The sequence below is a fragment of the Protomyctophum parallelum genome, assembly GCF_964188405.1.
Source record: "Protomyctophum parallelum genome assembly, chromosome: 5".
NCBI classification, from domain to species: Eukaryota; Metazoa; Chordata; class Actinopteri; order Myctophiformes; family Myctophidae; genus Protomyctophum; species Protomyctophum parallelum.
In genome coordinates this window covers 9,381,863-9,395,154 of record NC_139702.1, presented here as the reverse complement: position 1 = coordinate 9,395,154, position 13,292 = coordinate 9,381,863, and the positions used below count along the sequence as shown (strand labels likewise).

General features: G+C 42.4%; 1 protein-coding gene across 3 annotated transcripts; it reads left to right on the top strand.

Moving 5' to 3' along the window:
• The first annotated feature begins 1,400 nt into the window (after positions 1 to 1,400).
• On the top strand, positions 1,401 to 11,714 carry vps37a (VPS37A subunit of ESCRT-I). 3 transcript variants are annotated; one of them, XM_083766229.1, is made up of 12 exons: positions 1,401 to 1,892; positions 4,054 to 4,128; positions 4,820 to 4,937; positions 5,740 to 5,843; positions 6,623 to 6,818; positions 8,610 to 8,680; positions 9,392 to 9,519; positions 9,818 to 9,876; positions 9,966 to 10,034; positions 10,277 to 10,420; positions 10,640 to 10,733; positions 10,862 to 11,714. In XM_083766229.1, the coding sequence occupies exons 1-11, from the start codon at positions 1,777 to 1,779 to the stop codon at positions 10,718 to 10,720; spliced, it is 1,161 nt and encodes a 386-aa protein (XP_083622355.1). In that variant the 5' UTR covers positions 1,401 to 1,776; the 3' UTR covers positions 10,721 to 10,733; positions 10,862 to 11,714. The 3 variants fall into 3 exon arrangements, with proteins under 3 accessions (XP_083622355.1, XP_083622356.1, XP_083622357.1); XM_083766230.1 differs by having other exon boundaries at positions 1,402 to 1,892; positions 6,626 to 6,818; XM_083766231.1 differs by lacking the exon at positions 1,401 to 1,892 and adding an exon at positions 3,488 to 3,504.
• The last annotated feature ends 1,578 nt before the right edge of the window (positions 11,715 to 13,292 follow it).

Here is a 13,292-nt window from a genome sequence, read left to right as displayed (position 1 = left end):
ACCATTTTTCGCAGAGAATTGTGGGTAGCCTACTTGATAAAAATGTACCGTTATAATAATTTAGTACGATTCGTAAGGTTCATATGACTTGATGAGGTGCATATTCTGGATTGATAATCGCATGAAAGTCGTTCGTAATATTTTCACTATTTTTGCGATTATAGATGCGACCGTAGCTGACAATGACATCCACGTCAATCACTTCCAGTCCGCATGCACTGATTTAGTTAAGACTATACTTTCAGGGATCATTTCTATAGTTTTCGACTTAAGAAATGAGTTTCTAAATTGTTTTGTCTCGCTAGCCACGATGATGAGTTTCGATATTCCCTTTTGAGCGAGAAGCGGACATTGAGTAATGATTCAGTTCATACGCTCTCTGTCATTGATGACCGTTCTTTGCTTCCTAGTGGAGCATTGAGGAAGGGAATATGGTCAGAGTGGTTATCCGAATTTGTTGAAAGCAAATAAACCAGGGGATCCCCATTCCCTATCCCTTTAAAGTATAATGTCGTTACAGAGACACATGCTTCCCACATTACTATCACCCACGGAAATTGTGGAAACACAGACAGGAGAGGTAGAGGGATATCAAATGGAACATAACCACCATAAACACTAGTACTAATTACGATCTGCATCGTTTGATCTCGATCATGTACATTTGTACATACATTGTTTTGATTGTATTGTTCCACTTTTTTGTTATCTCATGCCAATAAGCCAGATTCTAATTGAATTGAAAAGTTAAAGTAGTACATTCTATAACCGCACGTGGGGACAACAGACTCCTAACTTTTTAGGTTGGTGACGCGAGGTTACCTCCCTCCTAGTCCTAGGAAAACGGACCGCTTCAGATCATTACGTAGTGTGGTACATGCTGTTCTTTTTCTCTCCCCACTCAAGTAGGCCTATGTCAGCAAAGGGTTGTGCAATAAGTGGGTTTACTAGGCCAAATCTACTGTAGGCTATAATATATATGTTTATATTTTGTTTTGAGAAACATGTTCATTATGACAAAATATAAACATTGATTGGTTGATTTTACAGCTGCAGAATGGGTACATTTCAAACGAAAGCACAACTCAATACATTTATTTTTTTTACTGTGGACGACACCATAAGAAAGCATTACACTTGTTTACAACAGGGTCCACCATTTTCAATTCATCAGAACATTTATATTATATAATATTCTTCTATATAAAAAAACAAACAGGAAATCATCATAAGGCAGATAGAACAAAAATATGTTCTGTCTTTAGATTTGATTTCTTAAAACCAATTGTGTAACTACTAACTTTGTTTCAATAAGTTCCCTATAAATAAAGTGTATTGTTATTATTATTTTATTAGCATATTATTATTATTTTTGCGTGACGACGTGCGCAAACGTGAGCTCTCGGCGTGCGCGCGCACACACGTCAGTCAATAGGTTGTGTTGTCTTCCTTTTACCTCCATGCATGTTTTGGTTCCAACCGTCAACTTAGAAAAGAAATAACAACATATGACATTAATACAATATAGGAAATAAATCAAAGACATGCCATCAAATTCCGTCACTTGAAAAAAACGCAGAAAAGTGCAAACAAACGCCGCCGCCATTCTTCTCCTTCTGGACAACGAGCGAAGAGAGAGAAAACTGGACAGCAGCCACTTTAAGTTAGCTTAGCAGGCTAATGTTCGTCGCTGTTTGTTGTTGTCATTTAGCCATTTTTGTGCCCAAGAAGACCCCCCAGGAAGAAGCAGTGTGAGTGGGCTTTCGCCAGAAGAGGATGAACTGGCTCTTCCCCCTGTCGTCCAAAGGCTCCGGTCCTATCCCACCTCCACTCAGCAGCCTCCAGCAACAGCGACAGCGGCAGATAGACTCTCTCAAAGCGGCTCACCCCAGGTACATTGACACGCTGCAAGGCTGGAAGCATAGTGGACGGGTTAGCTTAGCTGTTAGCCTAGCATTGGATCATATACACAACATGTGTACTGTTCGCCCCTGCCTGCCAGTCAGTGGCTTTATTTTGTGACTGGGTGGTGACTTGGCATGGATGATTTCGCTTTTTGTTGTTGTTGATAGAAGTGTATATTTGATTTGTAGGTCTTTAAATGTAGGACCCTGAATGTAAACAAGTCTCAGTGCTTTTCTGGTTTCATTTTGTATTGACTTCACTTGCTTTCGTTTCGTTTGAAATGCACCTATACTGTTTTGATTGATTAATTGGAATATTTAACAGTTTGCAGAATTACAGTACATTTCAAGCACAAACTCAATACAAAGACTGTCTACTACCCAGTCGCATTCTACATACTGTGAATTGAATACACATTTCAATCAATCAATGGACGAGGTTGGCTAAAAGATGTCGCTTGCGGAAAATAACATTTCTAAAATAAAACTATTAAGGCTCCGCGACGCTTGTGGAACTGGTTCTTTCCGAGTCCCGACAAGCGACGTCCGTCGTACTACGGTAAATCAATGCTCCGGGTGTAGCATCTATTTTTAGGACGTTGGTGTGGTGTCTTGTGATGGCCTTGCGTGTCTTTACTTGTCTCTTGGCGCATTAATCCATACGGGTCATTATGGGTCGTTATAATAACAGAAGTAAACAACAGCAGCAGACAGACACACACGCACACAGATTAAAGTATTAACTTCAATAGGTGTTACTTTCCAGAGCCATCTAATTATCTAAGGCTCTGGGTGTTTCCGAAAATCCTCTCCTACCGTGATCCACCCACTGACCAGGTAGCTTTAGCACAGTCAGAAAGAAAGTCTACTCTAAACCTTCTGATATAGGCTATTTATGTAATTATATCACAGTGTAAACTGTTACTGTATAATCTAATATGATATCAATCATCTATGCTGCACTGTTACTTGCTAGTCCTGTCCAATTATATATTATGTGATATAATCTACACGGCTAGTCCAATATGACATTTGATATAATCAACGCAAGTCAAATTTATGTGTGGTGTACTCTGTTGCTAGTCATCAAATATGAATATATATATACCGGTGTATATTAATTTTGTGTGTGAGGAAAAAGTGTTTCAGCCACAGCTTGCACGAATAATGGAGAGATAAACAACACAACATTCTCCCACAGACACCAAGCAGACTTATTAGTACACAAACCATGACAGGTTTGTGCCATGTGATCACAGAAGGAACTAACAAATCACATGCTTTATTTAGGGCGAAGCTAACAGTGTGAGGCGGGGGGGTGGTGGCTCAGGGGTAGAGTGCCTGGATGGCAACCGTAAGGTTGCCAGTTTGAACCCGGGCTCCCCCACAGTTACTGTCGAAGTGTCCTTGAGCAAGACACTGAACCCCTAATTGCTCCCGATGTGCTAGTTGGTGCCTTGCATGGTTTCCGCTGCCATCGGTGTATGAATGGGTGAATGTAATGCACAATCTCTGTAAAGCGCCTTGGATAAAGGCGCTATATAAATGCACCATTTACCATTTTAGGTGCCTGTGATGACATGGCCAAAGTCTAGTCCAAGTATGTGTGTCACTATCAGCACTACATGTACTACATGCTTCACAATAATGTTTCAGAGCTTTGTAAACATTTAGAATGGCCATTGCCTTAAAGCAAATGCATTTAGTGATGTGGCAGAACTGGTTGTACCTGGAGTCCTGCACAGATAGCCTGGGGAAAAAAAGCCAAGGGCTATAGTTGCAATGCCAACCATTTGACAGCCCATACAGCCATGCAGAATCTGATTAGATTACAAAATGTTAAACTCGCCAACATTGCAGCTGTACAGAAAGCTTGAATTATCCTCCTTTCTATCTGCAAAGTTTTTGTTTAATAAAAACCCACCGCAGACATGTTATGAGCTACCCTCTGTCAATACATTTCGTGCAGGTGACAATTTTTCCGATTGTTCGAGTTTGGAAGTCTGTGCTCGTTGGAAATCACTCAAGTGACTCAACAGTCCTGCGTACCATCTGTTTAGAAATTGAAGGAGGTTGCGTTATTGAAAATGAGTGCTTCCATCTCTCTCTCCCTCTCTCTCTCTCTCTCTCTCTCTCTCTCTCTCTGCAGCCTAGCAGAGATCCAGAAGGATGTGGAGTATAGGATACCATTCACAGTCAACAACTCCACCATTAGCCTCAATGTGTGAGTATGCTTTCAGATCTTTCAATGTTCTGATGAATTGAAAATGGAGGACCTTGATGTAAACAAGTCTTAGTGCTTTTTCTGGTTTTATCCTCGTAGCAGTTTTTGCATTGACCTGTGCTTTTGTTTGAAATGTAGTGTACCCCTTCTACAAACTGTAAATACAAATGTCAATCAATCAACCAAGATCTCATTCCTGTCTTCTAGGCCCAGGAAGAATAGTCACTACAGTGAGGACTGAAGGGGGGTCCATAATAACAATAAGCATTGATGGGGATAAGTTGTGGGCTCACTTTCCACTATTACATGAATGACAGTAAATCAGTCATAAACAGAGCTGGGTATTTTAGTCTTGAGTGTAGCCCAATTCTGTAAATCCACAGACTAAAATAAAGTCTGCTGTTTGTATTGCATTTGTACTGTGGGATTGATTATGCTCTCTCTCTCTCTCTCTCTCTCTCTCTCTCTCTCTCTCTCTCCTCTACAATCATCCTCTACCTTTTTCTCCTGTTTTTTTTCTTCATTTCTCCCTCTTTCCCTCCCTCTCTGTGTCTCTCTGCCATTCCTCTTTGCTCCTTCTTTTCATTTCTCTCCCCTTGACTTCTTTCTTCATTCTATCCCTCTCTCCCCTGCTGTTTTCACACTGTCATGTTCCTGCCATCCCCCGTCTCTCCATCCCTCCCTCCTGTAGTCTGCTGCCTCCTCAGTTCCCTCAGGAGAAGCCGGTGGTTAGTGTCTACCCTCCTGTCGGCCATCATTTAGTGGACAGCAACAATGGCACCATGGTCACAAGCCCCCTCATCACTAATGTAAGGAATCAGGATGGCGCACAACACATGCCACATTTTAGCGGCCGATACCTATACCGATTTTGTAGAGTTCTAGACCACCCAATTACTAATAGTTTTGACCAATATTTTGTTAATATATTTAAAATAAAATCGCTCTCATCATCATACATCATCACATTCCGTGCTCAGCCAATCAAATCATCACATTGCGTGGTACTACAAACAAACAGACACACAAAGCTGGGAATAGGAGGGGCTAGTGCCCGTCAAAAAAACATTGTAGAGGGAGAAAATCACACTTGTGTGAAGTGAGGGGCGCCTTTGGGGGCTGCCACATGACGTCATGGGGTGCATGAATCAGACAAACATAAAAAGTCCATAGACTTGGCTGCCACATGACGTCACGGGGGCACACACAAAGCCTGGTGGCCCCTCAAAAAGGAGGTAAAGTATGGGGGGGGGGGGGGGGGGGGGGGGGTTAAAGTGGTTGCACAGTGTGAGAAAACCTGTTATAATGTTCAAGGAAGGCATATATTAAAAAAAAAGTATATTTGCATCGTGACTACGAGCTGTGTGACTTTGTCTCCCGTGGTCAGCACCTCCCCACTATCGCTCCTACCTCTTTGTTAGTTTTACTGCTTACCTGCTTTTGTGTGTGTGTGTGTGTGTGTGTGTGTGTGTGTGTGTGTGTGTGTGTGTGTGTGTGTGTGTGTGTGTGTGTGTGTGTGTGTGTGTGTGTGTGTGTGTGTGTGTGTGTGTGTGTGTGTGTGTGTGTGTGTGTGTGTGTGTGTGTGTGTGTGTGTGTGTGTGTGTTTTGTAGTTCGGGATGCACTCAGACTTGGGTAAGGTCATCCAGAGTCTGTTGGATGAGTTCTGGAAGAGTCCACCTGCCCTGACGTCTAGTGCCCCCACTGGGTTCCCATAGTGAGTACATTCTCATACCATATATTCCAAAGAAGCACCATTCGGTGGGTAGCAGTCAGTACTCTACGTATATACTGTACATCCTTCCACTAGTGCATGAATTCAGTATTTAACCCATTCTGACCTGAGATCAGATTCATACGAGGTTTCCGCCGGACACACACTGGTCTGATGAACCCATTCTGACCTGAGATCAGATTCTAAAAATGTCACAGTCTTTCTTCGATTTTTCAAAAATAGCAGACCTACAAGCTCGTATCGCGCCACTCGGTGGCGCGATATGAGCTTGTAGATCTGCTATTTTTAAATAGCTAAAGCATAACATGATGCTGACACCAAAATGGGTGCCCGTTCAGAATGGGTTATCATGTAAAAGAGAGAGGAAGGAGCGCATCCGTTTGGTAAAAATCTCCAACAAGATGCTCTTTGGTACAACTGAGTGACAGAATTGAAACCAAAAAAGATGAGGCCAAGGTACTCTTTTAGAGAGAGAGAGAGAAAAAAGCCTATAATTTAAAGTGGCTATTGCATTGCAAACTTAAAATGCATTGGATGCAGTTTGCAATGCATTAGCCACTTTAAATTATAGGCTTTTTATCATTTCTACAAGAGTGCCTTTGTCTCATCTCAAGTTCAAGCCGCATCATGCTGAGCTGTAATTATACAGTTGTAGCATTTGTCATTTCAGCTCCTGATTTGATTCAGTAGATTAGTAGAAAACCAATATTTCTATTTTAGCAGTACAATAATAACCTCATGGTGTCCTCGTTCCACCCCAGCAGTATGTACAAACCATCAGGCATGCCACCGTACCCGGCACAAGGCTTCCACTATGGTCCTCGGCCCGGTCAGGCACCGGGCCCAGCTCCGATGCCTCATCCCGGGGTAGACCCTACGCACTGCCCTCCTAGAGCGCCAGCACCATATGGCCTGTTAACTGACCTACCACTGCCTGTGCCCACTGTAGACTCACAGGTAGGCTGTCGATACTAGATAACACACGCACGCACACACGCACACACACACACACACACACACACACACACACCGTTATTACTGTACTTCACAATGACCGTGACATGAGGGATGTTAAAGTTAGAGGATAACAGATACTGTGTAAGAGTAGAACTGAACATTGACAACCCTTGCAATGGGCATGGTCTACACAATAATACTTGAAATGAGCCTGATATGCTACACCACGAAGACACCCATGTACCTGTCAAACTGCTTCCAAAACCTCAACGCCGTCCACAACCACAACACCAGAGGAAGCTCCACTAATCACGTTCAACCCAGATTTGGCTCAAACAAGGGCTTAAATTTATTCTCCTCCTATGCACACAAAATTGTGGAACGTCCTACCAAATTTTAAACTTTTTTTTTCTTTCCTAACCGTTTATATGATGTTTTTGCATAGTACTGTATATTTGTATGTCATTAAAATGTTAAGATGAATTGAGTATGAAGGACCCCAATGGAAACACGCCAATAAATAGGCTTATTTGGGTTTAAATAAATCCTTTTAGCAGCCCTTGTATTGAACTGTACTTTCCTGTGCTTTTTTCTGCTGTTAATAAACTAAAGTATTCAATCAATTAATAAATCAAAAGGCTGCAGGCAGTGATAGTGGATTAAGAAGCAAGGACTTTAAAACAATAGTTTATATTAAAGGTTACGCAACATGTTTGACATTTGTTGACTACCTCTAAAAAGTCCTCAAGCCTCTTCATCCCCCTGTGACTCGTGGTGCTGTTAAATATAGAGCAAATGCGACACAATCAACAACTTTGTCTCTTCTGCTTATTTTGAAAACAACTGTTTGAAGGATTAAAAAAAAATCAGCATTAAATAGTCTAAAACGGTACAGATGTAGCCCATGGATATATCAATCTAAGTCAGAGTAGTAATCAGTGGAAAACATGTTGGTCACAGCTACACAACTTTATTTTAACCTAAGCTCACCAACAGCGTACATATCATTATGCAATATGCAAGGAAAATGGAATGTCATACTATTAATGTCCATATAGGCTCAAAGGAGAAACAGCCATTTTTCAGTAAGGCCTGGAGCAGGGGCAAAACAATACTTAACTATAACTATAACTATTCTTTTGTCTTGCCAATGCTGACACTCTTGAATGTGGCCCCAGTACCAGAATTATAGCCTATCGATGTACAGCTCCATCTGGCGGACAATTTAATCCATTGTTTTCTCAGAAAGGGTCAATAAATGTAACCTGACGCTGCCAGATGAGGGCGGTATTGGGTAACCATGTTCCCCAACACAGCACTCATCTGGGATCTCTCAGGCAGTTGAGCTGACAAAAATCCGTTCCGTACCGGACCAATCAGCGTGAGCTAAGGGCGGGATATGTGCGAAACCGGACGTGAAGCTATATAGACACGTCAATATGATTGGTTGTGTTTGCACGCCCACACGGTGATAGACAGACGGTCCCATCCAATCATCTACCAAGTATCTTGAAAAAAAGGAACAGCCCCGTCATCGAATTTGCTTCCGCGATCCCAGATCCCAATAAGCTGTGAAACAAATTTGTGTAGCAAGCTTCTTGGATCTGGCAGCGTCAGGTTACAATAAATGAAGCTCATCTGTCAAAAGTTTGTTATCGTGGAATGCTGCTTTGCCCAGCTCTGGTGTGTCAAAAAGTGTTGAAGTGGGACCCATTCATTTAGTGAAAGTGTGTAAAGTCTCTCTGCCAGACAGTGTGATGACCTGTCTGTCTTTCTCTCTGACTCTCCCAGACTGGGCTAAATGGACACATGTACAAGATGCCAGATATTCCAGAGACTTTTCCTGAACTCTCCGAATTAAGGTTAGAAGTCATACACTGTGAAATCCACTGAGAAATCAAGCCTTATAGAACCATTTGTTTAATTTGTTTACTACAGAGTTAGTAATATGTGTTAATATGTTTGGTTTAACATGTTTAACATGTTTGTGTTTGACATAGAACATTGGTTCTCATTGGGGGGTACTTTATCCATTTATATGTTGGATGTTCAAAAATAGCAGATCTCCAATCTCATAGCACGGCACAAGCTGCTTTGTACACCTGCTATTTGTGAAGATTTTTGAAAAAGATTCAAACTTTTGAATAATTTAGATTTTTTTTTTAAACACAAATCTTCTCTTCTGGGGTTCCCTGGCACAAAACATTTTCAGATGGGGGTCCACTGCCAAATACATTTTGGGGTCCATGGCACACAAAAGTTTGAGAACTACTGACATAGAAAACCTTGCACGTAACCGCTGGCCTTTGTTCTCACATTTTGGGCGGGAACCCCTTTTGGTTTTTTAAACATTATGTTATAATTTAGCTATTGAAAAATAGCAGATCTACAAGCTCACCGAGTGGCGCGCTACGAGCTTGTAGGTCTGCTATTTTTGAAAAATCGTGAAAATATGTATTTCAGAAAACTTTAAATTTCGAGGTCAGGCCTAAATGGGTTAACCTGCCTTTGGTCTGTTGGTGTGTCCCCGGTGTTGTTCTTAACCTGCCTCTGGTGTGTTGGTGTGTCCCCAGTGCGTCCCAGCTGAAGGACATGTCTGAGCAGGAGGACATGCTCCTGGACGTCTTCGTGAGCCTGCCACAGCTCAAACAGGTGACCAGTGACAAAGAAGAACTGGTTACCAGTATAGTGGCCATGGCCAGTGAGTACCCTTCCCCGCTTTTGAGACAGATCATTCACTTGACAGATGGCATTGATAATACATAGACTATATAACAGTGAGGTAACCTTTGGTAATCCAGATGCATGTTAGTTCGATTGGACATGCCATTTCTCACAAGAGCAAGGCAGCACGTTGAACAGGCTCTGCATGGATAAATAGCCCTCAGTGTATGTCAGAAAACAAACCGAGCATCACAGAATAGACAGGAAAGAGATAGCCATATTGTGCATTTTTAGGTTTCCCTAAAGGCCTTTTCACCCCTTTCCGTTCCTCTCAGAGAAGAACCTGCATATGGAACCACATTTGGAGGAGAAAAGGCAGGAAATGCTCTATAAGGTCAGTGTAGTGCATTACACACACACCAACAAACGCATGAGCCTGTACTGCAGTGTAACCCATGTTGTGTTGTGTTGTGTTAACAACAGTACGAGCTGCTCACACAGATGAAGTCTGCCTTTGAGACGAAGATGCAGAGACAGCATGAGTTGAGTGAGGTAAGAGCGCCTATGCTATTTTCGGCACACAACACTGTCATACGATGATAGGTTAACAACCATTCCTGCCTTTTGACTCCATAGAGCTACATGGTGTTGTTGTAAACTGGTTTCACCTCTGCTGTGCCTCCAGTCTGGCAAAGTCACTCCAACAAACACAATTGGCCATATTTGCCGGAGGGAAGCCGTCTAATGTGTGTCTCCTGTATGTCTGTGGTGGTGCGTGGTGTGTCGTGTGTCAGGGTTGCAGTCTGAGTGCGCTTCAGGCCCGTCTAAAGGTAGCAGCCCACCAGGCGGAGGAGGAGGCAGAGGAGACGGCTGAGAGCTTCCTGGAGGGACGCACAGACAGCGAGGACTTCCTGACCAGCTTCATGGAGAAGAGAACGGTAACAGAGAATCTCACACCATTATCAAAAGGATAAAATCCAGAGTGTTATTTCAAACATTGTTTTACACATTGATTCTATCCAGTGGTTCCTAAATGTTTTAGCTTGATAGTACTTAAGCGTACATGTGGTAAACACAGGTTCTTATTAGTATAATCAGTCGCATCGATTTGTGCGTTAAGTGTCTTCTTAAGTGTAACTTTATGTGACTTTCTACAGCTTTGCCACAGCAGAAGGGCCAAAGAGGAGAAGCTACAACAGGCCATTAACACACACGGACAGTTCCCCACAAGCCACTAGAACTCAAGGACAGGTAAAACTCACACGCTTCACACTGACCAAATATAGAGGGTGGAAGTGATTTATTTATTTCTCCTCTGTTGTTAAAATACCCTGTATCTGTCTGTCTGTTAATTGCAGTCATTTTGTTTTGGGCTATAGGGCTGGAGTTCTCTCAACCACCAGCGACTGGCGCCCGGAAAGATACAAAGTTGTAGAGGCTATGAGAAGCACACAGATGATGAGGAGGACAACTAACGATGACGATTAGACCTAAAGACACAGTCCACTGCTGTGGCCACATTTAGGCCAAAAACCCCCTGCCACGTTCCCCTCATATTACCCCATCTGCACAGACACAATGAAGAAGAATCTTATTTCTGGAATCCAACCGATTTGCAATTCGACTCATAAATCCGACCCGGTTGGAACGGACAAAGACACTCTCACTGCTCCACGACACTTTCTGTTTCCATGTCTAGGGCAGACCCAGGCCAACCAACTCTGACACTAAATATGAAACTGTATCTTCCCCAGAGTTGCCATGTCTCACAGACATGAACAGTCAACTCTGAAGCAGTGAGCTTTAGCACCTCCAAGCCAACAGGGAACAGCGCCGGAAAAACAGCGCTGTCACAACAGTTTGAACCCAGTGGAGGTGTTGACAGCTCAGTCAAGCTCTGTTGATGACAGCGTAGGAAATGTGCCCCGCTCATCTGGGCCCAACACTTCCTAAATAGTATTTTAAGCGTTTCCGTCACCCCGATGATAAAGATGACTAACGACGATGGTGTTTTCTGATGACAATTATGTACTTGAATTATTATTATTTTTAGCGTTGTTGAATTTGGAACGGTATTGAGATGGAATGTTGTGCAGAAAGACAGAGCTACAGAAATACTCAACCACCACAATGGATACTGTATTTATAATGTTAATAATAGGCTTTATGGTAATCAAAGACACTTTTATGTTCTTATTTAATTTGTTAGGGGAATAAAGCGTTTAGAATAAACTGCTGTGTCTGTGATATATTCTCCCACACTCGCACATTAACTGTAAAAGGTTCACAACAGCTGTAAGAGATTCACTGCGAACTAAGCTGGGTTTTACACCTATTTCAGCAAGAACTGTCATCGTGGTAGAATAAATGGCACTCAAATCTCGCTCTCTTTGGCAGTGCATTTATTATGTGATCATTTACACATGGATTAAAGTTCTCAGTCGCCAAGACTGATTTCAGTCATTTGGATTCCAGAGAAGCCAGACGCTCACCGTAAATGGCAGATCTATAAGCTCACAACACATCGCGCTGTGTCTTGTGAGCTTATTGATCGACTTTCTGATTGTTAGTTATTTTAAGATGAATGAATATGCCGGTAGAACCACATAAGACACCTCACTGACCACAGGCTGATGGTGTAGGTCCAGGAGACATGACAGGAATTACAGACCATAACGTTCTGTACAGGTTGCCATCCACAGTTGTGCTGCTATGGTGTTGAGCCTAACGGTCCTAATACCGGCCTTTATTTTGTGTGACTAATTTGCATTCATTTAAACTACTTTTTTGTGTCGAGTACACGAATATTACATGTGGCGTCTTGCTTAGTGGGTGCTTGTAGAGACGCATTGTTAGTGAATGTAAACATGGCATCGGTGTGTTCCTCTCAATGTGTGTAGCGTATTAACTCACTTGACAACCCAAAACAGAACTAACAATTACACAAATGAGCCCTTTTTTTGTGGCCTACATTCAGGATTGCTATGCAAACAATGTTTTGTCCCCTGTCCAAAAAACAGCTACAGCATGTGAACTGGAATTGATCTGTTCTTTAATATGTGTTGTGTTGGTACTCGGTAGTTTCTAGGTAACGTTATCATTCACTCCTATCAACGGCACCATTTCTGTGTAATGGATTCAGGTGGAGCCTTGAGAAATGTAAATTGTTTAATGTGGTTAGCATAAGTTGATCTGCGCCTTAAAAAACTTTCTCACTCGTGGGTCAGTCAAGGCAAAAAGTCACATAAGAGCAGAGAAGGACTCGATCAGAGATCAGACTATAGAGGTCTTGGTTTCATATCAGAACATCAATCAATCATTTGTTATGAATGTTTAGGTACTGTTTGGTTTGATTAATGTATCTTACGCATATGTTCTGTTACAGCAGGCCAGTAAAATAATTGTCTTCTAGGTGGCGGTATCTCTACAGAAATGTTTTAACTTTGAACCCAACCCGGAGTGGGGGTGGGTGGTATTGGTGGACAGGGCACTGTTCTGGGGGTGTGGCAATGCCAGGAATAGGAGGAGCATACAAAAGTGTGCTGGAAGACATTGACAGCAAGAAGCAGGTCACAGAATCAGGTGACGCGATGCAGGGCCCGGGGACCCTACTGTGGCTGAGCCTGGCCTCTCTGGCCTTTTCTTCACAGAATTCACAAGCGAGTCCTAAGACGGAACAGGTTGTAGTTTCATATTATTATGATTCTTATTTTAGCCTCGGAGACCGCATTTGTTTATTATTACAATGGGCTATGTGTCAGTTATCCTCCAGTGGCTATAGACGGGAATACACAAGCCTCATACCTAAAA

Excerpts from the sequence above, each read along its gene's own strand:
- vps37a (XM_083766229.1), top strand. The coding sequence starts at position 1,777 with ATGAACTGGCTCTTCCCCCTGTCGTCCAAAGGCTCCGGTCCTATCCCA. Across the intron at positions 9,877-9,965 it reads GGCAGGAAATGCTCTATAAG|TACGAGCTGCTCACACAGAT; the intron begins GTCAGTGTAGTG and ends TGTTAACAACAG. Across the intron at positions 10,421-10,639 it reads GCTTCATGGAGAAGAGAACG|CTTTGCCACAGCAGAAGGGC; the intron begins GTAACAGAGAAT and ends GACTTTCTACAG.